Consider the following 25,799-nt stretch of genomic DNA (forward strand, 5'->3'; position numbering starts at 1 on the left):
GGCAGGGGGTTGTCTGGGGGCTGCAGCATCACCAGCCCTTTGCAAGGGAACCCCGGGGTGCACAGGGCCGGGAGGGAAAGGACAGGCACCGGTGGCACTGCCCGCTGTGTGCCATGTGCCCCGGCAGCCACGGGGCTGGTGGCTGCTCCCCCTGAGCCAGGAGAGGGGCTGGTCCCTGTGCCAGGCTGGGAGGATGTGGGGGATGCTAATGGACCCCCCCACCCCACCCTTTCCTGGCTGTTGAGACGCATCTGTGCAGGCTGGTCCCTCCGAGCCGGTGGCATCTGCTGAGGGAACCAGGGGACAGGGCTGTGGGCAGGGGCTGTGCTGGGCCCATGGTGGAGGTTTGGGGACACCTTGGGTACGGCGCCTTGGGGGGGGAACAAGGTCCCACGGGCACGTGCCAGGCAGCCAGGGGGCCTCCAGGCGATGGCACGGGGCCAGCAGAGCAAACCCCAAGGTGATGGTGGCCAGGGGGGGCACAGGACAGGGTGGCGGGGACGGCACCGCCTGCCACAGCACCGTGCCGCAGACATGCCTGCAGGTCTGATGTCTGCAGATCTGCGGCCATGCGGTTCCTGTCCCTGTCCCTGTCCCCATCCCACCCGCCCGCTCCCCCCGCCTGCCTCTGCCAAGCGGGAAGTGCCAGCCCGTCCCTGCGGGGAAGGAGAGTGCTCGGCCGTGTTGCAGGAGCCGGGTTGACAGTGTCATGCAGATGAGAAGTGACAGCAAGGGACCCTTCTCAGGTACAGGCTCCCCACGGCGCAGGGCAGGGGATACTGTCCCCTCTCTCCCGCCTCTGCTGCTGGCACTGGGGACAGCCCTGCAGGCACTTAACCCCTTCCTCTCCGTGCAGACCCCTCCGTGCCAACCCTGCTGTGCAAACCCAGACGTGCAACCCCACCCCGCGTAAACCCAGCGCGGGCGGGTGGGCAGCACCAGCACTGCCATGCCTGCCTGCCCCACGCCACAGGGACAGTGCGCAGGGAGCGGGATGGGGCAGGCAGAGCCTGAGGCTGGGAGCAAGACCCTCTGCTCTGCCCCACTGTGTCCTGGCGTGCAGGAGCCCCAGCATGGAGGGGTCTGTGGGCCCCTCGCCTCCCACTTCTCCGGCGCTGGCTGCTGTCTCCGGGGAGGTTGTCATGGGAACGGTGCGCTGTAGGTACCCCTCACTCCGAGTACCCCTCCTCGCATGCCATGGTGCTCAGGGATGGAGGGCAAGCTCAGCCCGCACCCTTGGCAGGGCCCAGCAGGGTGGGCAGGGAGGGCACAGGGCACCTCATGGGGGCCCAGCCCCGCAGGGATGCTCAGGGGATGCTGGTGGTACCCAGGGCTGGATGTCCCCTGTGTGCCCATGTCCTCCCTGCCAGGGCCCAGAGCACCCCCGTGTCCCCCGGGCAGGCGATGGGGCAGGGAGGTGGGCGCAGGCACCACGGGGGGAGCGGCGTGGCACAGCCCCAGCGCCGGCAGCCGCGCTGCCTGCCCACTCCCACGGTGAGCCGGCGCTGCCTGTTCTTCCGCGGCCCACGCGCCACGGAGACAGCAGCTCCTTCCCCAGTTACTTTGGGGGATTTTAACCCTGCCGCACCCACCGGTCACAGCAGCATGGGTGCCTGCACCCAGCCTGGCACCGGGTGCGTGTCAGGGGCAGGAGGCAGGATGTGTCCTCGCTGCTGGAGCAGTCAGAGCCGGTGGCGCAGGGAGAGGCCGGGCTGGCAGCCTGCCGAGCCGAGGTGCGGAGCAGCAGTGCCCGGCCATGGCTCCATGCCAGCTGCCGGCAAGGTGACCCTGAGCTGGCGCTCGGCACCACCAACCCGTGCCACCCACACAGAGAGGGGGACACGGGTCCCCATGCCTGTGCCAGCCCAGGGCTATGCTGCTGTCCCCATCCCACTGCAACGCTGGCCCCACAGCCCTGCTGTGCCCTATGGGTCCCTTACCCTACACCCCCATCCCCACCGGACCCCACAGCACCCTGACCCACCTGCCCCCCATGGCTCCCCTGGCCCCCCCAGTCCCTGTCCTCACCAGCCCCCCTGGCTGCAGCGCCCCCCGCCCCCACCTGCATCCCTGCCGCATGTCTGCTGCCATCTGCCTCTCCCTTTTGATTAGTATTAATTTTTAATTATGATTATTGACAGGGCTGCCAGCTTGGCTGCCAGCTGGGACAGCTGCCCGGCATGAGACAGGCTGGGGGCAGTCCTGGCACTGCTGCGCTCAGCGGGTGGCTCCCGGCCACCACTGTGCCCACCCGGGGGGGTCCCCGAGTGTCCCCCACCTCTCAGCACTCTCCCCCAGGCGGGGACCCTGGGGTGCAGCAGCTGAAGATGGAGGCCATCACGTCCCCAAAGGGTGGGCTCCAGGTGGGCACTGCCAGCCCCCGCCCCCGGCCCCGCTTGGCTGCCAGGAGCCCATAAAGCCACGGAGATGAATGGCCCCTATTACTTTTCCAATCAAATGAAATCCCACCGTGGCTGCATGCGAATGGCGATGAACCGCGGCAGCGCAGCAGCCTCTGCCACCAGCCCCCCCAGGTAACCTTGGCCCCCAGGGCACAGGGCACCCCATGAGCACAGCCCCTTTGGTGCACCCCCTGTGGGGATGAGGGGACAGGGTGGCATGGGGACACGCACACACACACACACTCAGCCCCAGAGCCAGGTGGGGGGCTATGGGGGGGACTATGCCAGGCGGAGGAACAGGCAACCCCTGGCCCTCACACACTTCATGCTGCCACTGCTGGGGGGGCAGGGGAGGGGGTGGGGGGGCACAAACAGGGGCCACTAACAGTGTGTCGGATGGGGGTCTCAGCACCCCACGTTTTCCCCCCCCCCGCCCCTGCCCGTGTCCCACGCGTGGCCCCTGCCTGCCTGTCACCCGGGGGGGCTGGGGCAGCTCTGCCACCCCCCCTCCCCACGCAGGCAGGGCTGGGCGAGGGACACCCCCCCTCACCGCAGGCAGGGCAGGCTGCCAGCCCTGCCGGTGCCGGAGCTGGCCAAGGCCGGGCGAGCGGCACCATCGCGTGGCGAGCGGGCGGCAGTGCAGGCAGCCCCCAGCCCCCGCCGGGGCGGGCAGACCCCGCGCCCGGGTCCCCTTTTCAGGGACCCCCCCGGCTCCCCCCGCCCGCGGGCACCCCCAGCTTGGGGGTACCAGCCACCCACACACCGTTGTCCCCCCTCCCTGTCGCAAGCCGTGGGGCCAGTACGGCCCACAGCGCCCCAGCCCTGGTTGCCCTATAGAGGAGGGCAGCAGGGTCCTGTCCCCCTTGTACCTGCACAGAGAAGCAGCCCGGGGTCAGCATGTGGCGCAGGGACACAGGGAGGTGGCCTGGCACACTGTGTGCCAGGGATGGGCTCCCACCCCCCCTCTCTGGCAGCACCTCTTGCCCCCGGTGGGGGGGGGGGCGCCAAGGGCAGGCAGAGCCCTGGCACAGCCGCCCCAGGGGAGCCGCAGGGCTAGCGGCCCTGGAGAAGGGCAGCCAAGGCACAGGAACACAGCTCTGTGCGGCCATGGCAGCGCCCCAGAGCAGGGCAGGGCTCCGCGCGCTCCAGCAAACCCTGCGGGGTGGCACCGCAGGCCACCGAGGGCTCAGGGTGCCATGGCTGCACCGCCCGAGGCCAGACATGCCTCAGCCAACTGCAGTAGCAGGGACACGGTCAAGACTCTGTCCCTCTGCGGGACCAGCTCTCTGCAAACCCCGGGTGCAGGCAGGGCAGCACCGAGCCAGCTCGGGCACCAGGCAGGGGCGGGGGGCAAGTGGCCCCAGCTCTGGGCTCACAGGGAGGCACGGATGGGCTGGATGCGCTGCCCCGGGCAGGGTACAACCATGGGGCGAGCTGGAGCCGCCCGGGTGCTCCTGGAGGGGGTGCAGGAGCGTGCTCCTGGAGGGGGTGCAGGAGGCCAGGAGTGCAGGCAGCACTCAGGAGGTGAGCAGGCAGCTCCGCCTCAAGAATCTGAATCGGTGGGAGGGGGAGAAGGACAGACCCAACAGTCAAAAACACAAATAGAAGGTTAAAGGGTAGAGCCTGGGCTGGGAGGGAGCAGGGGCCAGGACGGGCAGCAGAGGACATGGGCCACGGAAGAGAGGAGCCAGCAAACTCCCAGGGCTCAAGGGTCTGGGGCTGGGAACCTGGAGGTCTGGCACCAACAAACCCTTGGGAAGAAAATAAGCTTCATCTCACCTGTGCTGCAGGTGCCCATGGGAGGGGACGCGAGCAAACACAGCCCGAGGTGGGCACCGCGGGGACGATGCCGTGCTGCAGCCCCAGCATCGATGCTGCGGGAATGCTGGGCAGCCTTTGGCTGGGGAGCTGGTCTTCCTGAGAACGCAGACCCGTGTCCCAGCAACGTGGCGGGAGCTTGGGAGAGACGGGGACCAGCTCCCCAGGCTGAGCCAACCCAGAGGACCTGGGCTCTGGTACCCCCTCCCACATCCCGGCTTGCAGGGCAGTGAGATGTGCCCATGCCTTGGCCAGGGGAGGAGAGAGCCCAGCATCCTCCCGGGGACTATCCGGGATCGCCCAGAGCAGAGGGACATCCCTGCAGCCCCAGGGAGAGGGGCACTGGTCCCAGGCACCGGGGGAGGCAGGGGGACACACGCAGTGCCCAAGCCCACGGTGATGCCCAGGCGATGGCAGGTCTGTGCTCCTGGCCCTGCTCACCCAGCAGGTGGGTACAGGATACAGCGATGCATCAGCTTCCTCCCAAGAGACCCCCCCAAGCACGAGGCACCCCAGGGTGCCAGAGCCCTGGCCCAGCCCTGGACACACAGGCCATATTCAGCTGCAGCCATTCATTGTGGGACGGGACAGGGGGACCCCACAAGCAGCGCCCCACTCCCCCCGCAGTCACACCACAAACTTGGTCTTGGCGAGGGAGCCGCTCTTGGTGGCCGTGTCCGCATGGGCCTGGTACCCGATGGTCACCTTCTGCGACAGGCCCAGGTGCTCCTTGTAGACGCGCCTGGAAGAGGGAAGGGGCTGGATGAATGGGACAGCATCGTTTCTCACGCTGGCTCTCTGCCCAGGGACCCCATTCCCCCCAAACCTGCCCCCCACCTCATCCCACCCCCACCATGAAGCTGCATTACCCGATGTGGGTGACCCCTTCCTGGTTCTCCGCGTCCCGGGTCCAGAGGGCAATCTTGTCCCCCTTGGCGCGGATGTTGATGACAGCCCCGCACACCTCGTTACTGTAGTCGTCAAACATCTCCCCGATGAGGCACAGCAGCTGCCAGGAGGAGAAGGGCAGCCCGGGACAGTCACTGCTGGGGCTCGGTGCTGTGGCAGGGGGTAACATCGCCACCAGGACCAGCCCGGGGGGGCCCACACTCACCGTCTCCAGCCAGAAACGGTCCAGCTCGGTGTGCCGCTGCTGCTTGGCCAGCGTGATGAGCCAGCGCCCGCCACGCTTGTTCTGGCTGTCCTCCCACATGGGCTCGATGCCATCCTGGGGACAGTCAGGGGGACAGTCAGGGGCACCAAGCACCCAGGCAGAGCCAGCTCGGGGAGCTGCGAGCCCCCAGCCAGGCTTCCCCTCCCACCCCACGGACAGGGTGCCCTGCCAGCTCCACCGGCACCCAGTGGGCCCCCATAATGCTGGGTGCTTCAGGGGGCTCTGAGGAGGGACCGTGGTGGGGGCGGGCGGCGCACCTTGAAGAGGGAGTAGTCGCAGCCAGACGTGAGCTTGCTGGCGAGCTGGATGTGGCTGTACAGCCTGCGCCAGGTGGAGAAGAGACACAGAAGTAGGTGAGAAGGGGTGCCTCAGGGACCCCCAGCACCCTCCTCTGGCCCAGACACCCCCACGGGGGCATGTCCAGAGGGGGCGCGTTGCCCACCCATGGGACACTCACGCCCAGAAGTCCTCCACAGTGCTGAACTTGGTGACGAGGCGCAGGTTTGCCTGCCACACCTTGCTCTTGTCATTCTTGAAGAACCACAGCGCCCACCTGGGGAGGGAGGGGAGATAGGGGGGCACTCAGCCATGCTAGAGCCCCCACCCAGCCCTGGCACCCCCCTCCCAGCACTGGGGGAGGCTGCCCGTGGCCAAGCCCCCCATACCTGTTCTGCAGGGGGTGCTTGCCCAGGCTCTCTGCCAGGAGCAGCTCTTGCTGATGAGCCCTCTGCCGTCGCCGCTCCTCCTGCCTCCGCTGGGGAAGGAGGGACAGCCCCGAGGAGCCCCACGGCCGCCCCAGCAGGGAGCCCGGGCTCCCCCCCAGCCACCCCCACACCATGACATGGATCCCACAGATGGGAGCCCTGAGCGGGCGGCAGTGCTGCCTAGGCTCTGCTGCCAGGCCCAGCCCGCAGGGAGAGCACTCACCTGCTCCCCGGTAGCCATCCTGCCCAGCACAGGCTTCCCCCCGGCCGCCCCCGGCTCTTAAGTGCCCACAGCCGGGTGGGATGAGGCAGCCGTCCCAGCTGCAGCTGGTGGGGTGGGAGGGAGGTGTGCTGGGGAGGGGGTGCCAGGGCTGTCCCCCCCGGGGAGCAGGGAGATGGGAGGACCCCCCTCTAGGGCAGGGGGATGAGGGCAGGGGGCCAGGGTGGGATGGGATCAGGAAGGGGGGGTAGGGTGGGGTAAGGTGGGGGCAGTGTGGGGCAGGGTCAGGATGGTGTGGTACAGGGCAGGGCAGGATGGTACGCAGATAGGGAGGGATAGCATCAGGATGGGGAGTGGGAATGGGATGTGATGGAGAGGACGGAATCAGGGTAGGATGGGATGGGAACAGCATGGGATAGGGATGGGATGGGATCAGAATTGGATGGGAGGGGGACAGTGCGGGATGGCAATGGGGTGGGAAGAGGTGGGAAGAGGACATCATGAGGAGGGAACGGGATCAGGATGGGAAGGGGGAAAAGCATAGGGATAGGGTAGAATGTGGAGGGACGGGGACAAGATGGGGTGGGACAGCCTGTAGAGGGGAGGGGATGGGATCAGGACAAGATGGGATCAGGATGGTGAGGAGATGGGACAGGGAGAGGGTGGGATGGGACATGATGGGGACCAGGACAGCATAGCGTGTGGGATGGGATCAGGACGGGATGGGGAGAAGGTGCGACGTGATGGGACCGTCCCGGGGGTGCTGCTCCGGTGCGGGGCGGGGTGTGTGGGTGTGTGTGGGGGTGTGTGTGTGTGCCGGGGCGGGGTGGGGGAGGCCGGTCACGGCTCGTCCCGTCCGAGCCCGGCGCGGCGCGGTTCCCCCCCGCGCATCACGGCGCAGCGCGGCGCGGCGCAGCGCGGCCCCGGCACAGCCGCACTGAGCCCGCCCCGCCGCAGCCCGGCCCGGCTCGGCCCGGCCCGCCCGTCCCCGCCGCCGACCACGCAGGTCGGGCGGGCGGCGGGACCACCGGGGGCGGGCGGGCGTGCGGGGCCTCGTGGCCGGGGGGGAGGGGGATGCGCGGAGCTGAGCGAGGCGGGAGGGAACGGGGCCGGGGCGGGGGGGGCCGGGGCGGGGTGAAGCCGTGCGGCCTCTCCCCGCAGAGCCGCCATGGAGGTGTTCATGAAGGGCTTGTCCAAGGCCAAGGAGGGGGTGGTCGCCGCCGCCGAGAAGACCAAGCAGGGGGTGGCCGAGGCCGCCGAGAAGACCAAGGAGGGGGTCCTCTATGTCGGTAAGGGCCGGCTCGGCCTGCCTGCCCCCCCCCCACCCCCCCACCGGCTAATCCCCGCATGCCCTGCCGGCCCCCTCTGCCTGCCCTTGCCTGCTGCTGCGTTTGCCCTTGCGTCCTCCTGCACATCCTCCTGCCGCCCCCGGCTGTCCCCGGCCCCGCTCCCCCGCCGGCGCCTGCCCCTGCCCCTTCCCCGCCATCACCGCCCTGCCGGGGGTGCCCGCCGTGTCCTGCCCACCCCCTGCCCATAGGACATGGGTGCCCCGCGGCCAGGGGCAGGGTCGGGGCTGGTCCCCAGGCTGAGGGGATGGGACCCGCGGGGACAGGACCCTCTGCGGCTCCCGGCGGTCTGAGCCCGAGCGTCCCCGCGGCTCCTCGCCGAGGATGCTCTGGGGCAGGAGTGCAGAGGGACCGTGATGGAGGCGGTGAACCCCGTGCTGGGATGTGCCCGGCTCGGAGCGGGGGGGCCGGGGACACGTTTGTCCCCCTCGGAGAGGCCGTGCTCCGGAGGGCATCCCACACCGGGGCATCTCCCCTGCACCCAGCCGGCGGTGGGGGTTCCCTCTGCGTTGCCCCTCGGGGCCGGGGTCCCTTTGGGACCGAGCCCTAGGAGACATGGCTGGCCGGGAGGAGGCAGCCCCGGGGCAGGCTGCGTGCCCGGCGGTGGCCTTGGGCTGCTCGGGGAGGGAGCTGAGGCCACCCCTGCCCGCAGCGGGAGGGAGGGCGCAGGGCTGGGGCTCCGTCCCGCTCCAGAGGGCACCAGCTCTGCCGGAGGGCTGCGGCCTCGGAGCGGTTCCCCTGGACGGTGGTGGGTGCCTGCCCTGGACCCTCACCCTGCCCAGGGGTGCGTGTCCAGCAGCACAAGGAGCGCCCCGAGGTCCTGTCCTGCAGGAGCTGCCCAGCCCCTGCTTTTCCCCCTGTCGCAGACACCCTGCTCCCATCCCATGGGGTGTCCTGGCATCTGCGGGCAGTGTCACTGCCCTGAAGGGAGCCTGGCAGGGTCAGCATGGCCAGTGGCAGCACCTGGCCCCTGGCTACTCTGGCTGTGTGGCTTCCTCTGCCCTGTTGGCACCAGCTCTGGGGGTGGATCCTGGCTCCCATGGGAGGCTTTGCTCAGTGGCATGGCTGGCGTTCACCCTGCCCGGCTGTGCCCTGGCATGGCGCTGGGCCCCAGGGTCTCTGCCCTGCCTGGCACACAGCGGTGGCCCAGTGCTGCCCCAGACTGGGCTCCTGCAGGGACCGGAGGAGCCTCGCGGGGAGCCAGGCGGGTGCTTGTCCCCCCGGTTGCCCCGGCCTGTCCGGGCTGGGGTGCGGGCAGGATGCTGCCCCAGCTCACAGAGCCCAGCCGGGGTCCTGGTCACGGCGCGTGGCAGAACCTGGCCACCAGCCTCTCTAACCCCGTCTCTGTCTCTCTCTTTCTACCCCCAGGGAGTAAAACCCAAGGCGTGGTGCAAGGTGTCACCTCAGGTATGGTCCCCTCCGTCTCCCCGCTGCGGTACCCCTCTGGCCCTGAGAGTGTGGCCGCGCTAACGAGATCAGAGGCTAATTGAGGGGCTGATGTCACCCGGCTAAAGCCTCTTACATAACCGGGCGGGCAAGGAAGGATTTGCGGTGGCTGCTCACCCTCCCTGCCCAGCTGCGGAGCAGCGTCCCGGACCCCTCCCCTCCCCAGCGCCTGGGCAGGGAGGGGGGGAGGGCCTGATCCTGTCCAGCGACTCGCCACTGGCCCCCCCAGGTGGTACGAGGCATGGAGCCGCAGCTGCCCTGGCACGGGGGGGCACTGATGGGCACCCCCGGCTCTTGCAGTGGCTGAGAAAGCGAAGGAGCAGGCGTCCCAGCTGGGCGAAGCGGCATTCTCGGGTGCTGGCAACATCGCGGCTGCCACCGGGCTGGTGAAGAAGGAGGAGTTCCCTGCGGACCTGAAGGTGAGACTCCCCCCCCGGGCACTGCCATGCCCGCAGGACTCTGGCACATTCCCAGGCTTGGCGGGGAGCCCCCCGGCAGCTCCCCAGCCCCGCGGGAGGGACCCCGAGGGTCCCCAGCTGCTCGGCCTGTGCCTAGGGCGGGCAGGCGTCGCTGCCCCGAGTGTGCTGGCTGCGTGCGTGGCGGCTGTGGACGTGTGCGTGCGTGGGCTCCAGCATGGCGGCCGGCGGCGCGGGCCAGCGGCGCATCGCTCCAGCGGCTGTGAGGTGACCTGGCAGCTGCGGGAGCGGAGGGACGGGGAGGGGCAGCGGGTTCGCATCTCGCCGCCCCCATGAGCCGTTGGCTTCCAGCTTAGCCCAAAATAGCATCAGCTGAAGAAATGAGGCCACCGCCGCCACCGCTGCCGCACGGGGGGACCGGCAGCCCCCCTTTCCCTCCTGCCAGCTGCTCTGCCAGCCCCGGGGAGGGGTTACCCAGCACGGCCCTCCCCTGCCAGGGATGCAGGATGCTCCTGCGGCCCCACCGGTGCATGGAGCCCGTCGGGGCACACAGGGTGCCAGCACCCATCACCTGCCCGGGGCCGGGGCTGGCAGTGATACAGGGATGCTCACACCCAGACCCTGCTCCCACAGACTCCTGCCTGTCACCTCCCAGCGCAGTGGGCCGGTGTGTGCCTGGGGTGCCCTTGCCAGTCACCCCCCTGCTGGACCCCCCACGTGGGGACCCCGGCATCCCGAGTGCGTTGCTGCTCTCTGCCATGTCCCCCCAGTCAGGGAGGGTGGGTGCTCTGTGGGGGGCTGCGTGCATGGGACTGACCTCCCGCTTCACCCCCAGCCGGAGGAGGTGGCCCAGGAGGCTGTTGAGGAGCCGCTGGTCGAGCCGCTGCTGGAGCCAGAGGGGGAGAACTACGAGGAGCCCCCACAGGTGAGGCAATGGGGTGGCAGGGGGCCATGGGGCACTGTGGAGGGCACGGGGTGCCGCACTCAGAGTGCCAGTGGCCATCGCTGTCCGGAGCCCGCCTGCTCCCAGGTGCCCCGTGCTTGCAGCCCTGCAGCCTCGCGGGCAGGCTGGCCTGGGGCTGGGGGGGACGGGGGCTCTCTGTCCCACCTGAGCTCTCTCACCGTCTCTTTCTTTCCCCACCCCACAGGAGGAATACCAGGAATACGAGCCAGAGGCATAATGGACCCCCGTCCTTGCCTCTTCCACCAGCAGCACAACGAACCGCTGGTAGCCCCCTGCTCCTCCCCAGCCGGCCCCGGCCGGTGCCCCCATGCCGGGGAGGAGCAGGGGGGGGCCCTGCACCGTTCGCTCACGAGTTCTTCCTCCAGTTCCGTTCCAAGGGACTGTGTCCGTGTCTCCGTACCATGTCTAGCAGTGAGAAAAACCCGCCGTGTCCAAGCCCCCGAGCCCCGGCGGGTGCCCGAGCCCTGGGCGCTGCCCGCAGGGGCTGGTGTGTGTGCGTGTGTGCGTGCGTGCGTCCATGAAGCCCGGGTTTATCGCTCTGTATCCCTCCCAGCGCCATAAACCCTGGCTGCGTCCCGGCGTGTCTGTGTCTGTACAAAGCATGTTTACCTGCTCGCGGGCTGCTGTACATTTTGCTTGCACGCGTGTCCCTGTGGTTCTGCTCTGGTCATCGTGGAACTATTTTTTTTTATATATATATCTCTCTATTTATGGGTGGACGGGTCTTTTGCCTTTGTGAACCCTTGGCGCCCAAGCCCGCTCCCCAGCCTGCTGGGTGGTGATGGTGCCCGCGCCCCCCCCCCCGAGGTCCCATAGTGCCGACGCTGTGTTGTGACGTGGCATGGATATCCCCCCGCCCCCGTCGCTGGATGTGCAATACGAGGGCAGCTGCCAGTGACACAGCTGCCCCCGTGTCCGTGAATAAAGCCAACTCTTGTCTGTAGCCCCCTGGTCCTGGTTGTGGGCTCCCTGGGGAGAGGGGTGGCCCTGTGCTTTGGTGGCAGGGGCAGTTTGGGGAAGAGGAATGAGAGGCTGAGCCCTTCTGGCTGGGGGAGTGGGAAGGAGTGGGTCCTCGTGAGGACAAGATGCCCTCCTGTCTGCTCGCTGCTGTGTCAGCAGCAGGTCACCGTGCCCTGGGCCTCCAGCCACGCTCTGGCTGAGGCCTGGGGCGCAGGCAGTGTCCCTGTGCCACTTGCCAGTGTGCTGGCTGCAGTGCTCTGCGTCTGCAGGTGAATGCAGGGGGTCCTTTGGGGCTGAGGACCCCAAGCCAGGAGGAAACTAGCCACAGTCCTGGGCTTGAGCACTCATTCCCTCCCAGGAGACGCCGGCTGTGCTGGCAGAGGGGGTTCAGGTGTTGGGCATGGGCTTCCCTGGATCCTCCCTGCAGCAGGACGTGCTGCTGTTTGTAAGGTACCTCCTAGAGACCCTCCCCAATCTTGTGCTAGAAGCGCAGAGCAAAGGGGAGCCTCTCCCTCCTCTGCTGTCCCCACCTTCCTATGGGACCAGCTCAGGGGGCTGGGGAGGTGGCTGGCACCCGTGGCTTGCTCAGCTGCAGTGTGACCACCTCAAGGGCAGGTGACTGCCACCCAGCACTAAGCGACGTCCACAACAGCGGGGGGTCCTGTGCCCACCCCAGAGCACAGTCCTTGGGCCTTCAGCTCCCCCAGGGCAGGGCCACCAACCCAGCCTGAGTCCCCAGCCAGCCTCCAGCTCCTTGACTGCAGCACAGGCTGGGGTGAGACGCTGGGCTGAGTCTTCCCGCCATGGATATCAGATGAAATCCCCCACCCGTGCTGGCTCGCCAGCTTTGTCGGCAGAGTGAAGCTGCAGCAGTCAGCACGGCCACACAACAGGTTTGCTGATGCCTGCAAATCCCCGCCCTGGCTCTGCTCCCCATGTCTGCGCCAGTTGCAGCAGTGCTTGCAGCGCCCACCGTGCATTATTAAATGGACCAAGATGGCTGTTCCTGGGGCTGGCTGTGCCGTGGGCCATCCCCTCCCCTACAGCTAATGGCGTTTTTTCCTTCCCTTGTCCAGTTCTGCCAGCCATGGGCAAGCAGACCCAAACCAGCATCAGCACGGCTCCCTCCAGTGTCCAGGAGTCTGTAAAGGGGCTGGGGCAGCGGGAGCATGGGGTAAGACAGTCCCATGCCCAGAAGAGCTGAGAAACAGACAGCAGGGAGAGAACATGCTCAAACCAACCATTTATAGAGACCAGGGTGTCCCCTCTGCTGCGCTTGGTGTCCTGGGCACCTTCTGCGCAGCAGGACTGTGACCCTCACTGTGCAGCTGGCAGTGACGCTTGGGGACTGTGACCCTCACCGTGTGGATGGCAGCGATGGCCGGGGCAGCCCTGCCGAGTGCTGTGTCAGTAGGTGAAGCTGGCCTCGTTGTACACGGTGAACACCTTCTCCAGAGCGCACAGGTAGGCAGCGGTTCTCTGGTCCAGGCCCAGGTTGTACCTTGCAGCCATGGTCATAATTTGCTAGAGAGAGAGAAGAGCTGTGAGGCCGGTGTGTGCTGGGAGGGTCTGGGGGCGAGGGGTGGGCAGAGGACCGGAGAGGAGGCTGCAGGCAGCACCTTGTGTGCAAGCACCAGGCCAGGCCCTGGGAGCACCCGAATTGGGAAGGGGAAGAGGTCACCTCCACACCAAACGACCAGGTGGGCTGTTCTCTAATACCTGGAGCCATGTACCAGCGAGTCTGGAGATGCTCTCCAGCTGCTGCCCCACAGCACGCCCCTGGCAACAGACCCTGCGCCCAGGGATGAGCTCCACGCACACCACTCACACTGCGGAGCACGGCATGCAGCCACTTCCCCGAGGGGTGGCATGAGACCCCCCCCACCCAGCAGTGCTGGCACCACCCTGCACCCACGGGCTCGTCTAAGCAACCCTGCAAATGGGGAACACAGGTTCAGGGGGACGGACAGAGGGACAGGGACCCAACAGCGAAAAGGAACGCTGCCGAGCGTGAGGCTTTACCCAAAGTGCGGATAGAGCCACCGCTGAGAAGATGAACCCAGGCCTCGTGCTGACCCACCGGGAGTGGTGATGGGGTGCTGTGGGTGGGCACCCCTGAAATACAGCACAGAGCCTCTGCAGCGAGGCGAGGGGCATGACAGCAGGGATGGGCAAGGCCAGGAGACCGTGGAGGTACCTTGGCTGACTGCTCCATGGTGTAGGCCAATCCCGAATACACGATGTCCTTCTCTGAGGCACCCTGAGAGAAGAAAACAAGGGGATCCTTTGTGGGAGAGGCTAGACGTTGTCCCCCCCAGTCCATTGATCAAACACAGCCCCTCTGCTCCGTGTAAGACCACCACAGGTGGTCTAAGCTTGGCTTGCCACCTCTGCAGCTGGCTCCAGCTCGTGGCTTGGCTCCCAAGGGACTCCCTGCAGCACCCAGCGATGGTAGGGCTGTACCACCGCACACGGTATCTCCACTCCATCCCCTCCACTAGTGTGATGATAGCATGGGGGGCTCTGTTGTGTGCCACAGGCTCGGCCTTCAGCACCGGGATGGCAGACAGGAGTGTCTGGGAATGTGAAAGAAGTGAGCCAGGACAACTCTGCACGGTTGTGAACACTTACAGTCACTCGGGCCTGGAACTCTGGGGATGGGATGATGGGGATCTCCCCTCTGGCCTTGCCAAACCACTGCTCCAGGCTGTGCTGCACTGACTGCAGGAGGTAGTAGCTGGATTCCCGCTCGTACTTGAAGCTGAGGCGGCCGTAGCTTACGTGGTTCAGGTTCTTCAGCCACTCGAAGAAGGACACAGTCACACCACCTGCATTCACATACACGTCCTGCCAAGGGCAGCAGACGCTTCAGATTTGCTGCTTAGGGTGACCCTGAGACCCATGACCCACCTGGGGATCTCTCCTCCTCTGCCTTGGGTCCCTCCCCATACTCCTGGGCTCTGCCCTCAGAGACAGCCCTGAGGTGACTGGGACGGCTGAATCCTAGAGCCACTGTGGCTCTGCACTGCCTCTGAGCAGAGACCCCAGCTGCTCTGACAGGGTGCGATGTGGCAGTTTGCTGCTGGCCCATCAGCAGCCGCAGGACAACCTGGTGCTGGCCTGGAGCCCCGTGGTCTGCTGCTGCTGCAGCCAAGAGCCAGGAGCGCTCAGAAGGGAAACCAGAATCTGAGATGTGCTCAGGAGCTGGGGGTAAGGCAGGGAACAGGCTGACTGAGACAGCACCATCAACGCTGCCTGACCCCAGAGCCTGGCAGAGCTCAGCGGGATCCACATCGGTGCAGCTGACAGCAGCAGGTGGCCCTAATAGACGCGAGCCCACCATCTCCCTGTGTGCGTGGGGATGGACATACCGGGATAACCAGGATGTTTCTTTGCAGGAATATCTCGTGTGCTGCTGGTGTAGTGGGGCCGTTGGCAGCTTCTGCAATGATCTGAGAGCACAAGCAGAGGTGAGATAGGCAGAAGAAAGGAAAGAAGAAACCAGTGACAGGCTGCTTTCCCTGCTGCTGGATCTCCCCACCAGCCCACTTTTGGTGGCAGGGGTCTGGGTGCTCTCCTCCCCACTGAAGCTGTTCAGGATGAGCAAAAGCTCAGATGCTTCCCACAGAACGATTTAAGGCTCAGGCTGCAAAAGACCTTGGCTGTGACAGAGTCCCAGGTCCCAACACGCCCAGTCCCTTGGGTCCCTAGAGCTCACAGTGAAGGGAGGAAGCTGGGATTCACCACAGCCCCCTACTTTGTTCACTCTTATCTGCTGTCTATGATTTTCAGTGTCAACACTGTGACACCCAGTAGCTTTGAGGATATCATCTCCTCTGCCCTGGGGGGAGGATCTGATACAGCAATGAAGACTAAGGATGCCAGAAGAGCCAGTCAAGGTCACTCCAACAATCCTTGCTCCCTGCCAGCAAAGGGAAGAGCTCAGACTTTCCTCTTCCCCTGAATTATGTGACCTGCCACCTCTGCCTCAGGCTTTGTCCCTCTGGCACAGCGGGTGAGTTGTCAGTGCAGTGATGTGACACCTCCCCAGGGTGCTGAGTGCCAAAAGCGAAGGTTCGTCTGGGCTGTTGTCACTCGCACTGATGCAGGGCCTGTTGGGAGCGTGCGGCGCGAGCGGTCTGTACCTTTGCTTGCACCCGGGGTGCATTCTCCCTCGTGAGCTGCTTCTCAATAGCGGCAGGGATGAGGATGTCACAGGGCACCTCCAGGATGCTGCCATCATAGGGCTCTGCCTTTGGGAAGCCAACTATGGTGCCATGGCCCTGGAATGAGCAGGAGAACTCTGCTGGGCCCAGCCAGCAGCATGGCGCGCTGCCCTCAGAGCTGCACTCTGCAGAAGGTGAGGGGCAGCCCCCTTCTCCGTGGGTGTTTCAGAGACAGGCAGTGACCACCACCCGCTAAGAGCAGGGGCTGGGTTGGCTGGGCTCAATTCACCTGCTCGTAGTCTTGTAGCTCCTTGGGGTCGATCCCCCTGGGATTGTAAATGGCTCCGTCTGTCTCCCCAACACAGATGCAGCGGGCTCCATACTCATGGAGGTACTTCATGGTGTGCAGCCCCACTTTGCCAAAGCCCTACGGCAACACAGAGCAGAGATGGGCTGGGGAGAGGGAAGTCGTGGGGACAAACACTGAAAACTGACCTGCTGCGCTGGCAAGAGGGGGCTGAGCTAAGAAGCACAAATAGGAACCCCTGATCTAGCAGTTCTTAGTGAATGTTTTGGCTGGATGGAGACCAGGACCTGGCAGGACAGAGATGTCCTTGGCTAGTTAGAAGGATGTGAAAAGCAGAGCCCGTGGGATAAAGGCTTCTAGCTCAGCCTGTCTTTATCACCTCCAGAGCTCCTGGACGTCATGTTCCAAGCACAGCATGCCATTCAGTTTCTAAGAGCTGGTCTTGGTAGAAAACAGATCCAATGAGAAACGCAGCACGTGGTGGGCACCACGCAGCACCTAGGCACAATCCGAGCAATCTTCCCGCACATCACACTGAGGGGGTGCGATCGGCTGCCACGGCACAGGGCAGGGCCATGGTGATAGCTCAGCTTTTATTGGGAACAGATGATTTTGCACTGTCTGCCCCAAAGCGCTTGCCAGCTTGGTACAGCTCCTAAAAGCAACACTGGTTCCTGAGGCTGCAAAAACACCCCCCAAACACAGAAAAATTATACACACAGTATCCAAGAACTTCATCCTTCTCATTCTCTGCCGTATCAGCGAAGCAGAAGGATGTGCGGAAAGGAAAGGGATGAACAAAGGCAGGGCCATTCCTAACGGCACCACAGGCAGCAGCTCCGCTGAAGCCTCAGTTCAAAGCCTTTTCCCTGCGGCAGGGAGCTGTGTCAGGGAGCGGGCGCTCGGAGGAAAGCACGGAATACCAGCCGCAGGCAAGACTTCAGCTGTGCGATTTCCAGTTTATTTCTCCCTTGCAGAGAGCAGTGGCCTCAGCAGGAAACGGGCAGCTGCGGGCAGAGCAGGCAGTGGATTGGGGCAGCAGTGCCTGGGCGAGAGCAGGAGTTCCTGGAGCTACAGCAGGGGGAAGCACCTCACCGCAGTTGCGAGCAGGCCCCGGGCTGCAGGGAAGGGAAGGGAAGGTCCTTCCCGGTAGGAAAGGGGAAAAGGCAGGGCTGGCACCCTCAGGGTGCCACTGAGCTCCCAGAGCGCTGGGCCAGGGAGGCCAGCACGGGCCAGACCCACAGAGCACCCAGAAGAGATGGGGGCTGCACACACAAGCAGGACCTTTGCCATGGGTAATATCACGGCTCGCTGCGGGTGGTTTGCAGGTGGCAGAAACGTGACGTTGTCACTGGGGTCTGGCAAAGCCCCTGTGTCCTGCCACCTCTCTGCTCTGCCTGCTGCGCAGACAAGGGTCAGTCACTGAAATCATTCCATTTTATGAACGACTTCAGACAGGATGGCTACAGAGAAACCTTGGGAATTCCCAAGGAATTCCTGGGAATGCCTGTGTGGTGTGAGCAGCATGGCATCCCGGGACCTCTGCATGCAGCAGGTCTGAAAAACTGCTCAAAGGAGTGCCAGCTGCCACAGGGTGAGGAGAGATTCAGGAAATCACGTCCAGGCAGCACCAAGACTGAAAGCTCTCCTGAAAAGGAGGGGCAGAAAGATACCGAGGAAGAGTCCTCTTCAAAACTCTAGCTGGGCTGAGCACTCACCTGCAGCACAAAGGTCTTGCCGAGGAAGCCGGGGCTCAGGCCGATGCAGTCCATGTAGTCTGTGTTGGTGATGTAGTTCTCAATGCCATGCAGGACCCCGCGCCCGGTGGCTGAGTGTCGCCCGAGGATGCCTCCCTGGCTGATGGGCTTTCCTGTCACACACGCCTGGGCGTTGATGTCCTGTGAGGCCAGGATGGGGAGAGCAAAGGCTATGGCCTCGCCTGGTGCACGTCCTCTAGAGAAGACTTTCCCCAAACCTCTTCTTCCCTTGCCCTTCCCCAAGCCCCAGGTAAACCTAAAGCAATTCACTGGCAAGGGCCTCTGGGCACAGACACTCATAGTGCCCACGGCATCCCAGGCTCCAAACCAGCACTGTCGGAGCTTACCCGGTACCCCAGCGTGTGGGTGTAGGTGTCAGCTATCCAGGACATCTCCCGCTCCCCAGTACTGACATCAGGGGCCAGCACGTCAATCCCAGGCGCTGCGCAGGTAGAAAAATCTGTCAAATCCTGTCTTTGCAATTCAATTGCTTTGCTCCAACCAATGGGATGTGCATAGCCAGGTGATTTCTGCAGGCTTGTCATATCCTCGGGCACACCAAGGAGTCCCCTGACCAAAGCGTGGTACTGCCCATGGCCCAGGGTCTCCCCAGCTTCCCTCAGGCATGAACGTCTTTGGCTTTCACGGCGTCTTTGCCATGTCCCTTCCCAATACTTTCAAGTAAAGAGGGAATGTAAAGGTCTTTGTGCTGTGATTAGCACTTATGGAGCTCTCTATTATGTGCTGAGGCAGGAGACACCTTCACTCCTCCCTGTGACTGCACAGGCCAGAGGGATGGAGGGTAAGGCCAAGGTGAGAGCCCTGCCCAGCAGTAGCTGGGAGGCAGCCTGGGCCAGCCCCACCATGCCCAGCATCACACGAGGCCTCCTCTGCTCCAAATTCACAGTGCAGGCAGAGCAAAGCAGTGAGCAGACAGCAGAGCACCAGGGCAGTGAGCGCTGCTGACAGGCAGCGTGTGCGCGGCAGCGCTGTGCCCGCTCAGCTGGGTGGCCGCTGCCCGCTCCCCTGCCTGCAAGTCACACACTGCTTACAGAACCGTGACAAAACCACGCTCACCTATAAATCCCTTCTTGGACATCTCTACAGTAAAATGCCTCGTTATTTTCTCCAGCTCATGTTCCTGTTCAAGAACAACAAAACACAGTTGTTACTACAGGCCCCAATAAAAACCACAATACAGCATCTGGCAGCTGCCCTGCCCTGCCTGCACAGGGCACGCCCTGGCATCTCTAGGGAGTTCACTCACTGCAGCTGGGAACCCTGGATCAAAAAAGAGAGATATGTGAACTCCAGGTCCCTTTGCTCACTGCCCTTCCAACCCCTCGCAGATTTGCACCTTCCCCCAGCACAGCAAGCAGCGTCCCTACTCCACACTCCTTCAGCTTGTGTCTGGCCAGAGGCACTCACCCATAAACCAGAGTTCACCACCCTTCCCCCCGCCCCAAGCTGCTTTTCGCAGTTGCTGGGTGAGTGTTACTCACTACAAACGTCTCCCCCGGCTTGTCAGAGTGCATCGCTGTGATACGCACCAAGAGGGAGGGCTGTGCAAATGGAGCGTGAGTTATGGGCCATCGTCAGGGGAAGGAAAGGAGTGAACTCACAGAGTATTTCCTTGGATCGATCCTCACACCTGCCATGGCACCACCAAAAGGAACATCTGGAAAAGACCAGGTAAGGCAGAAAGATGTTCTCTACCAGCTCACCTGCTTCCCAGGGGAAGGAGGTGATCACAGCAATCATGAACTTCTTGGTGAATCCAGGCAAGGGGACAGTGCTTCCCCACGCCACACTCGGCTCCCCGCTAATGCCACACAGCCTCTGTGGAGCAGAGCCAAAGGCAGGACAGGATACGGCCCCCGAGCCTGCCACAAACGCCACCAGCCAGAGCTGAATCCATGACAACCCAGGCACAGAGACTGCATCTGAGAAGCACAATGCTTGATGCTCCCTGATTAACACGAACATCCCGGACTGCCAGTGGCATATTCTGCAGCCGCAGCAAGCCTTGTCCTCGCACATCCGTGCCCAGGGGAACATCCTGCACTTCTGGAGCACTTCTGATTTTCAAAGCATCTAACAAGCTTTTCTGAGTCACTGTATCACAGCCCGATCCCATGCCCAAGTCACCATGCGCTTTACGTTCCCCTTGTACTTACCCACTACGGCGCATTTGTATGTCATTAATGCAGCCAGGGCTTTTACTTCATCAACGCCGATTGAGCTGCTGAAACGAACCCCTGGGAAAGGAAAGAGAAGTGAAGAGTCCCTGCCTTTTTACCACAAATGGCACAGAGGCATTGTAGAAAAGGCTTTGCCTCTTCTGAAACAGCAGCATCTAGTCGCAATAGGTGATCAGCAATCGTTCAGCTAGACCTGTTCCTCCAGATCACCACAGAATGGAAAGTAGTTTCCTACCAGCCGGCCGTCCCACAGACACCTGCCCTTGCTATGGCGAGCACCTCAAACAGAGCAGTCAAAGCACGGCAAAAGCCTCAAGCTAAGGGAGAGGGGACGGGAGGGTGGGCCAGCCCCCTCAGGCTCAGAACTGTCGCCGCCTTGAGGTTTCTGATTAGAAGTCAAACACACACAGGGGTGGCCACCAGGCACACTGCTCTTGTGCTCCTGTGCGAGCTGGAGCAGCCGGGCTGCAGCTAAGGTTGGCAAAGCTGCCTCCCCCGGGTGCCTCCTGTGGGAAGCACACACGGAGAGCGTCCTCCTGGGCACCTCTGTACGCATCCTGACCACCACTGCACTAACACGGTCTCCCACTCCGGCTGCTGGCGCCAGGCTGAGGTGGGCCCAGCAGAGCCCCAGGCGCAGGGCTGGGTAGGGACGGAGAGGTGCGCAGTGGGGCTGCCCTCCCTGCCTCACCCCCTTTGCAGGGCAGGCGGTGCTGGCTGTGCTGGGCCCGCCAGCCCCGCACCACCTCCCAGGTGCCGCTGTCCCTGCGCAGGGGGAAGGCCACCTCCAGGACACAGCTGCAGCGACGGATGGTCTCCAGCAGCCCGCGCACCCAGGGCAGCCCGCCCCACTGGGCCCCAGCCTCCGCCTCCACCGCGGCGGCCGCCCGCCCGTAGAAGGCCTCCACCATGGCCAGCAGCCCCGGGGCGTCGGGGCTGCCCCTCGCCAGGCCAGCTGTGCCCCGGCACCGCCCCGGCACCACCATGGCACCGCCGGGGCCCAGCCGCCTCCTCACTGCTCCCAACATGGCTGCCCCCGGCCCGGCGGGTGAGGGACCGCCCTTCAACAAACGCCTCTCTGATTGGCTGAGCCCCGCCGAGACAGCCAGAGGGGGCACTGTGGAGCGCGGAATGGGCGGGGCGGGCACTGCCTGGTGCTTCTGATTGGATGATTCTATGGCCAATGGGAGGTGGGGAGATGAGGGGCGGGGTCTGCACAGGGAGAAGACGGTCCGACGAGGCGTGGTCACGTGGGGGCGTGGTCTGAAATGGGGCGTGGTCTGAAATGGGGCGTGGCCAGGTGGCGGCACGGGGGAGCCGGGGCCGTGGGGCAGGGGGGCCGTGGGGCTGGGCCGTGGGGCTGGGCCATGGGGCAGGGGGACCGTGAGGCGCCCGCCCAGCTCCCAGGGCCCCCACAGCCCCACGCCGCCATCCCGGCAGTGCCTCCCTGTGTGCCCGTCCCTGCCTGTGCCCCCCAGGTGGCCCTGCGGCCGTGTCCCTGGGCATCCAGCAGCATGCAGGGCGATGTGCTCGGCCACCGGGCTGCGGTGTCCCGGTCACGGTGCCCTCCCGCCAGGCAGGCCAACCACAGGCACGGGATGTGCTTCGGGGCACTCAGGGCAGAGGGTGCTGGCAGGGATCAGGTTCCCCCCCCTCCCCAGCACCTCCATAACAAGGGGGGTGGGAAGGCAGCACTATTTTTAGGGTGCTTAGTGCTTTTGGATCTCCTGGTGATGTCCTTGTCATCCCAAGACACTCGCAGCCCTGGGCACCCTGCGGGTCCTCCCACCGGCAGCATGACATGGCCTGGGAGGGGAGCCTGGGGGGCAGCGGGGGATGTGTGGCTGCAGTCAGTGACGGACCCTGGCGTCCCTCGGTGTCCTCTGCTGCTCCCATTTGCCAGCACCCCATCAGCTCCGGGCCCGGCCTCCCTGCCCACAGACAACACGGGCAGCCGCGTGAGAAGGCAGCATGACGGCAAGCAGCCATGGGGGGAACCCATCACCTCCCTGCTGGGCAGCCCCGGAGGGGACGCATGTGCCAGCCAGACCCTTTCGGCTGCATCCCACCCCTCCCCGGCACAACCAGGACCGATGAACCGGACAACACGGAGTCGAAGCTGGTCTGAGCCGTGTGCCGGGCGCGTGTGCCTGCCTGCACCGTCGGCGTGCTGGCGGCTGTGGGGGAGCCAGGCGCGTTCACGTGGCGCTGCCCGTGCCGGCGTGGGAGGTGGGCCGCGGCCCCCGGGGAGGGGGCTGCCGGTGCAGGTAGCATGGCAGCCCCCTCCACCGAGGGAGAATGCGCTTTTCAGGCAGCTGCCTGACTCCTCGCACGCCGGCAGCGCGGGAGTGCGTTGCCAAGGCAATGGGGACCATCTTACTCATCCTCCTCGCTATTGTTCTCCTGCCAGCCTCGAGGTGCCCGGGCGGGGAGAGGAGGAGGAGGAGGCAGCTGGCCTGGGATGAAGGCTGCCGGCAGGGAGGGGAGGATGCTCCCGGTGACCCCTGCCTCCCCCCCGGCCAGCCCTGGGGATGGGGACACGATGGGTGCAGAGATGCCAATGGGGACGGGGAGAGTGGCTGCCGACAGAGCTGAGAGTGGCAGATGGAAGCAAATGCCAGCGGGATGCGACCCCGCAGCCCCCCGCCCTGCGGCAAAGTCCCGGCCAGGGGGTGGGGGACAGTTCGGCCCCCTCCTCTGCCAGGACTTGGTCCTGCTCCCAGTGTCCCTTGTCCCCCCCAGCGTCTGTGCTCAGGTCTGATCCCACACGGGGATGTAAACCCGTATTTATATCCCATGCGCCCCCCCGACCCCCAGCAGGCAGGCAACTGGGCCCAGTCACTGCTGCGGGACTGGGACCAGCACACAGGACCACGAGTGGGGACACACACCTTGAAGTGGGGGGACAACACTGATGGGTGCAGCGATACACCCCCACAACTACCCACCCCAGCCACCCGTCAGGTTGCCCGGTGGTGACATGGGGGTGCCCCCTTCTGCCCTGGGGTGATGGGGGGGGTGTGGGGGGGTGGAAGGCAAGGTTTTTTTATTTTATTTCCATATCCTGACTCCCTATTTTTAGCCTTCGGGGTTTTGTTCCAGCCTGGCTGTTTACTGGCAGGAGCATTTCCAACCTCCCCTGTCTCCAAGCAACCAGGTGTGCCAGCTCCCATGCTCCTGCCTCACCCTATAGATCTATAGGGTCAGCGTGCGGGGGGGTGCTAACGTTAACCCCAAGACGGAGGAACCCCCATCTTGGGGTTAACGTTAGCACCCCCCTCCCCCCCCGCCGACCCTATAGATCTATAGCTCCTGCCCCAGTGCTGACATCCCCGGAGCAGGGAGGGGATCCTGACCCTATAGGGTGATGGTGGGGGGGCAGTTGGGTTTTTTTTTGGGGGGGGGGGGGATGCTGGAGGGTTTTTGCGGGGGGGGATGCAGGGGAGGCGAGCAGGCCGCCTTCCCCCCCGCAGCGCGAGCGGGAGTGCGTGGGAAGGAGTTAGACAAAGCCTGAGCCCGGGAGCAGAGGCAAGCGCTGCTGGGAGGGAGACGGGGACGTTCTCCCCTCCCCGTGCTCCCCCCCTTCCTCGGGCGAGGGGTACGCAGGAGCCCACCACCATCCCCGCCGCGGTGGCACGTTGTCCCCGTCCCTCGGGCCGGTTGGGGTGCACCCCCTCACCCCCCCGGTGATGCCCGGGAGGGAAGCGGCCGTCTCCATCACCAGGTAGGAGGGGGACCGGGCTCTGTGTCGCTGTCACCCCCCCACCCACGGGACCCACGCTAAGGCTTGGGGACCCCCTGACCAGGCCGTCACCAAGCCCGGGCGTACCGGGGAGCGCCGGGGTGACAATCCCTGGGGGATACGGGGTGGTGATGCTGGGGGGGTACCGGGGGGCTGTGGGGTGCTGGGAGCGCTGCCAGAGCGGGTGACGGCGATGACACCGGGGGGGGTGGTGGTGTGTGTTGTACCGGGACCCCCACGCCCCGCTCGACAGCCCACCCTCCCCACCGCTGCCCGGGGGCGGCGGGGCGGGCGGCAGCCGGGGGGAGCGGCCCGGGGCGCGGTACCGCCCCCGCCGCCGCCGCCGCCCCACGCATGCTCGCCGCCGCCGCCGCGCCGGAGCCGAGCCGAGCGGAGCGGGACGGGACGGGACGGGACGATCCGATCCGCCGCCGCCGCAGGTAACGGCGGCCCCGGGGCGCACCTGCGGCCGCCGCCCGCCCCGCCCCGGCACCCCCAGGGCGGGTTGGGGGGGGGGCGGCGGGCCTCAGGACAGGCGGCGGGGCCGGGGTCGGTGTCGGGGGGTCGGTGTCCCCCCGCGTCCGGGGCTGCCGCGGGGGGCGGCTTTGTCCGGGGCTCGTCCCGGGAAACCGGGATGGGGGCGCGCACACGCGTGCGGGTGTGCCCGCCGCCATGTGCCGGGCGTGTGCGTGCCTGTGCGTGTGCACACGCGTGTCCGTGCCTGTGCACGTGCCTGTGCGTGTGCACACGCGTGTTTTTGCCCGCGCGTCCGCGAACACGCGTGTGCCGGGGGCTCCCAGCTCCCCCGGGCAGCGGCGGTACCGGGGCAGCGCGCCCAGTCCCGGGACGGGCAGGGCGACCACGGCCCCCCCACTCGGGACCGAGGGTGCAGGGCGGCACCCCACCCGGGAGCGGCGTGCTGCGTGGGGGTGTCATTGCCCTCCGGGGCCCCGGTGCTGCCTCGGCCGGGGGAGACTCGCTCGGCTCCAGCCGCGTCTGCTCGGCTCTGCCGTCTCCGGGACCCACGAGCGGCCGTGGCCAGAGGCGTGGGGTGCCCCACGGCTGCCGGACACGTGCGCTCCCAGCTCCAGAGGGACGCGCTGACGGAGCTGGGGGGCTCCCGGACAGCTGGGGGCTTTCCACCGTGTTCCTGCTGCAGGGCTGCCCCGCAGGGCTGGGTTTGGGGCCAGTCGGGTGACACCAGGCTGTCCCCCCCCTGCTGTGCCGGGGTGCCCGCCTGTGGCCGGCTCTGCACAGCATGGCCGGAGCTTGGTGCACCCTCGACATGGGGCGTAGGCGCTGAGCTGGGGGTTCCCGTGGCCGGGGGACAGATGTCACTCCCAGTTCTGGGGACGCTGGTCCCAGTCAGCAGAGGGAACGGCTCGGGCTGCCCCGCACGCCTGCCGTGCCATGCAGCCCCCCTCAGCCCCCAGGCTAGCTCGCTCTCACCCCACGCTGCACCCAGCTCCCCGCTGTCGGGGGGGATGCTGAGCCCCCCCAGGCTCTCAACCGGGTGCCAGGGGCCGCGCTCCAGCTGCCGCTCTCTCCGCAGGGGTGCCTGCGCCACATCCCCCTGCTTTGGCAGCTGCAGCAGCACCTGGATCCCGCTCCCGGTCCGGCCGTGCTGGGGGGCAAGGCTGGCTTTTACGGTAGGCAGCCGACACCGTTCCTCCCTTCCCGTGGGGTGCCACCACACAGGCTGTGCCGGGGACGGTGGGTGCTCCAGGTGGCCGCCCAACCTGTTGTCATGGGTGGCATGGAGAAAAACGGTTGGCAGCTGAGGGGGGCTGGGGGCTGCATGCTGCTCCCCCCTCACTGCCCCATCCTCTCTCTTGCAGACCCGTGGCGGGACTAGCATGGGAGAAGCCCTCCCCGGGCATGGGCAGCGCTAAGGAGCCTGAGGGGCTGCAGCTGCTGAGCCGCCAGGCCGGGGCCGAGGACGCCTGCGAGCCCGGCGCCAGCTCCCCTGGCTGCCCGCCGGCGGGCGAGTGCCTGCCTGGCTCCGGCTGTGCCGCGGGGGGCCGTGCCATGAGGACCTGCTGCGTGGCTGAGCCGGAGGCCCAGGGCACCACGGCTGGCTCAGCGGCAGAGAAGAAGGTGCCATCGCCGACGGGATCAGCTCCCAGCACGCTTCTCCCGGACACCGGCGCGGAGCCAAGCCTGGCGACAGCGACGG

The 25,799-nt window shown here is 65.8% G+C and overlaps 3 protein-coding genes across 6 annotated transcripts; 1 reads left to right on the forward strand and 2 right to left on the reverse strand.

Moving 5' to 3' along the window:
• Positions 1-4,847: 4,847 nt before the first annotated feature.
• On the reverse strand, positions 4,848-6,339 carry EIF4E1B (eukaryotic translation initiation factor 4E family member 1B). 2 transcript variants are annotated; one of them, XM_054217460.1, is made up of 7 exons: positions 6,322-6,339; positions 6,060-6,148; positions 5,852-5,947; positions 5,652-5,715; positions 5,335-5,448; positions 5,090-5,229; positions 4,848-4,962 (listed from the first exon to the last, which is right to left on the reverse strand). In XM_054217460.1, the coding sequence occupies exons 1-7, from the start codon at positions 6,337-6,339 to the stop codon at positions 4,848-4,850; spliced, it is 636 nt and encodes a 211-aa protein (XP_054073435.1). The 2 variants fall into 2 exon arrangements, with proteins under 2 accessions (XP_054073435.1, XP_054073433.1); XM_054217458.1 differs by having other exon boundaries at positions 5,090-5,448.
• A 1,147-nt stretch (positions 6,340-7,486) lies between these two features.
• SNCB (synuclein beta) lies at positions 7,487-10,713 on the forward strand. Of its 3 annotated transcripts, XM_054217322.1 has the most exons (5): positions 7,487-7,607; positions 9,033-9,071; positions 9,411-9,529; positions 10,362-10,451; positions 10,675-10,713. In XM_054217322.1, exons 1-5 carry the CDS (start codon positions 7,487-7,489, stop codon positions 10,705-10,707), a joined length of 402 nt encoding a protein of 133 aa, XP_054073297.1. In that variant the 3' UTR covers positions 10,708-10,713. The 3 variants fall into 3 exon arrangements, with proteins under 3 accessions (XP_054073297.1, XP_054073298.1, XP_054073299.1); XM_054217323.1 differs by lacking the exon at positions 9,033-9,071; XM_054217324.1 differs by lacking the exon at positions 10,362-10,451 and having other exon boundaries at positions 10,675-10,707.
• Positions 10,714-12,857: 2,144 nt separating this feature from the next.
• Positions 12,858-19,897, reverse strand: LOC128916088 (glutamate dehydrogenase 1, mitochondrial-like). The gene is made up of 11 exons (XM_054217320.1): positions 19,858-19,897; positions 19,303-19,358; positions 18,758-18,821; positions 18,028-18,122; positions 17,642-17,821; positions 15,906-16,043; positions 15,596-15,733; positions 14,822-14,902; positions 14,082-14,297; positions 13,648-13,710; positions 12,858-12,974 (listed from the first exon to the last, which is right to left on the reverse strand). The coding sequence occupies exons 1-11, from the start codon at positions 19,880-19,882 to the stop codon at positions 12,858-12,860; spliced, it is 1,173 nt and encodes a 390-aa protein (XP_054073295.1). The 5' UTR covers positions 19,883-19,897.
• Between the last annotated feature and the right edge of the window lie 5,902 nt (positions 19,898-25,799).

This window comes from Rissa tridactyla, chromosome 11 (assembly GCF_028500815.1).
Source record: "Rissa tridactyla isolate bRisTri1 chromosome 11, bRisTri1.patW.cur.20221130, whole genome shotgun sequence".
NCBI classification, from domain to species: domain Eukaryota; kingdom Metazoa; phylum Chordata; class Aves; order Charadriiformes; family Laridae; genus Rissa; species Rissa tridactyla.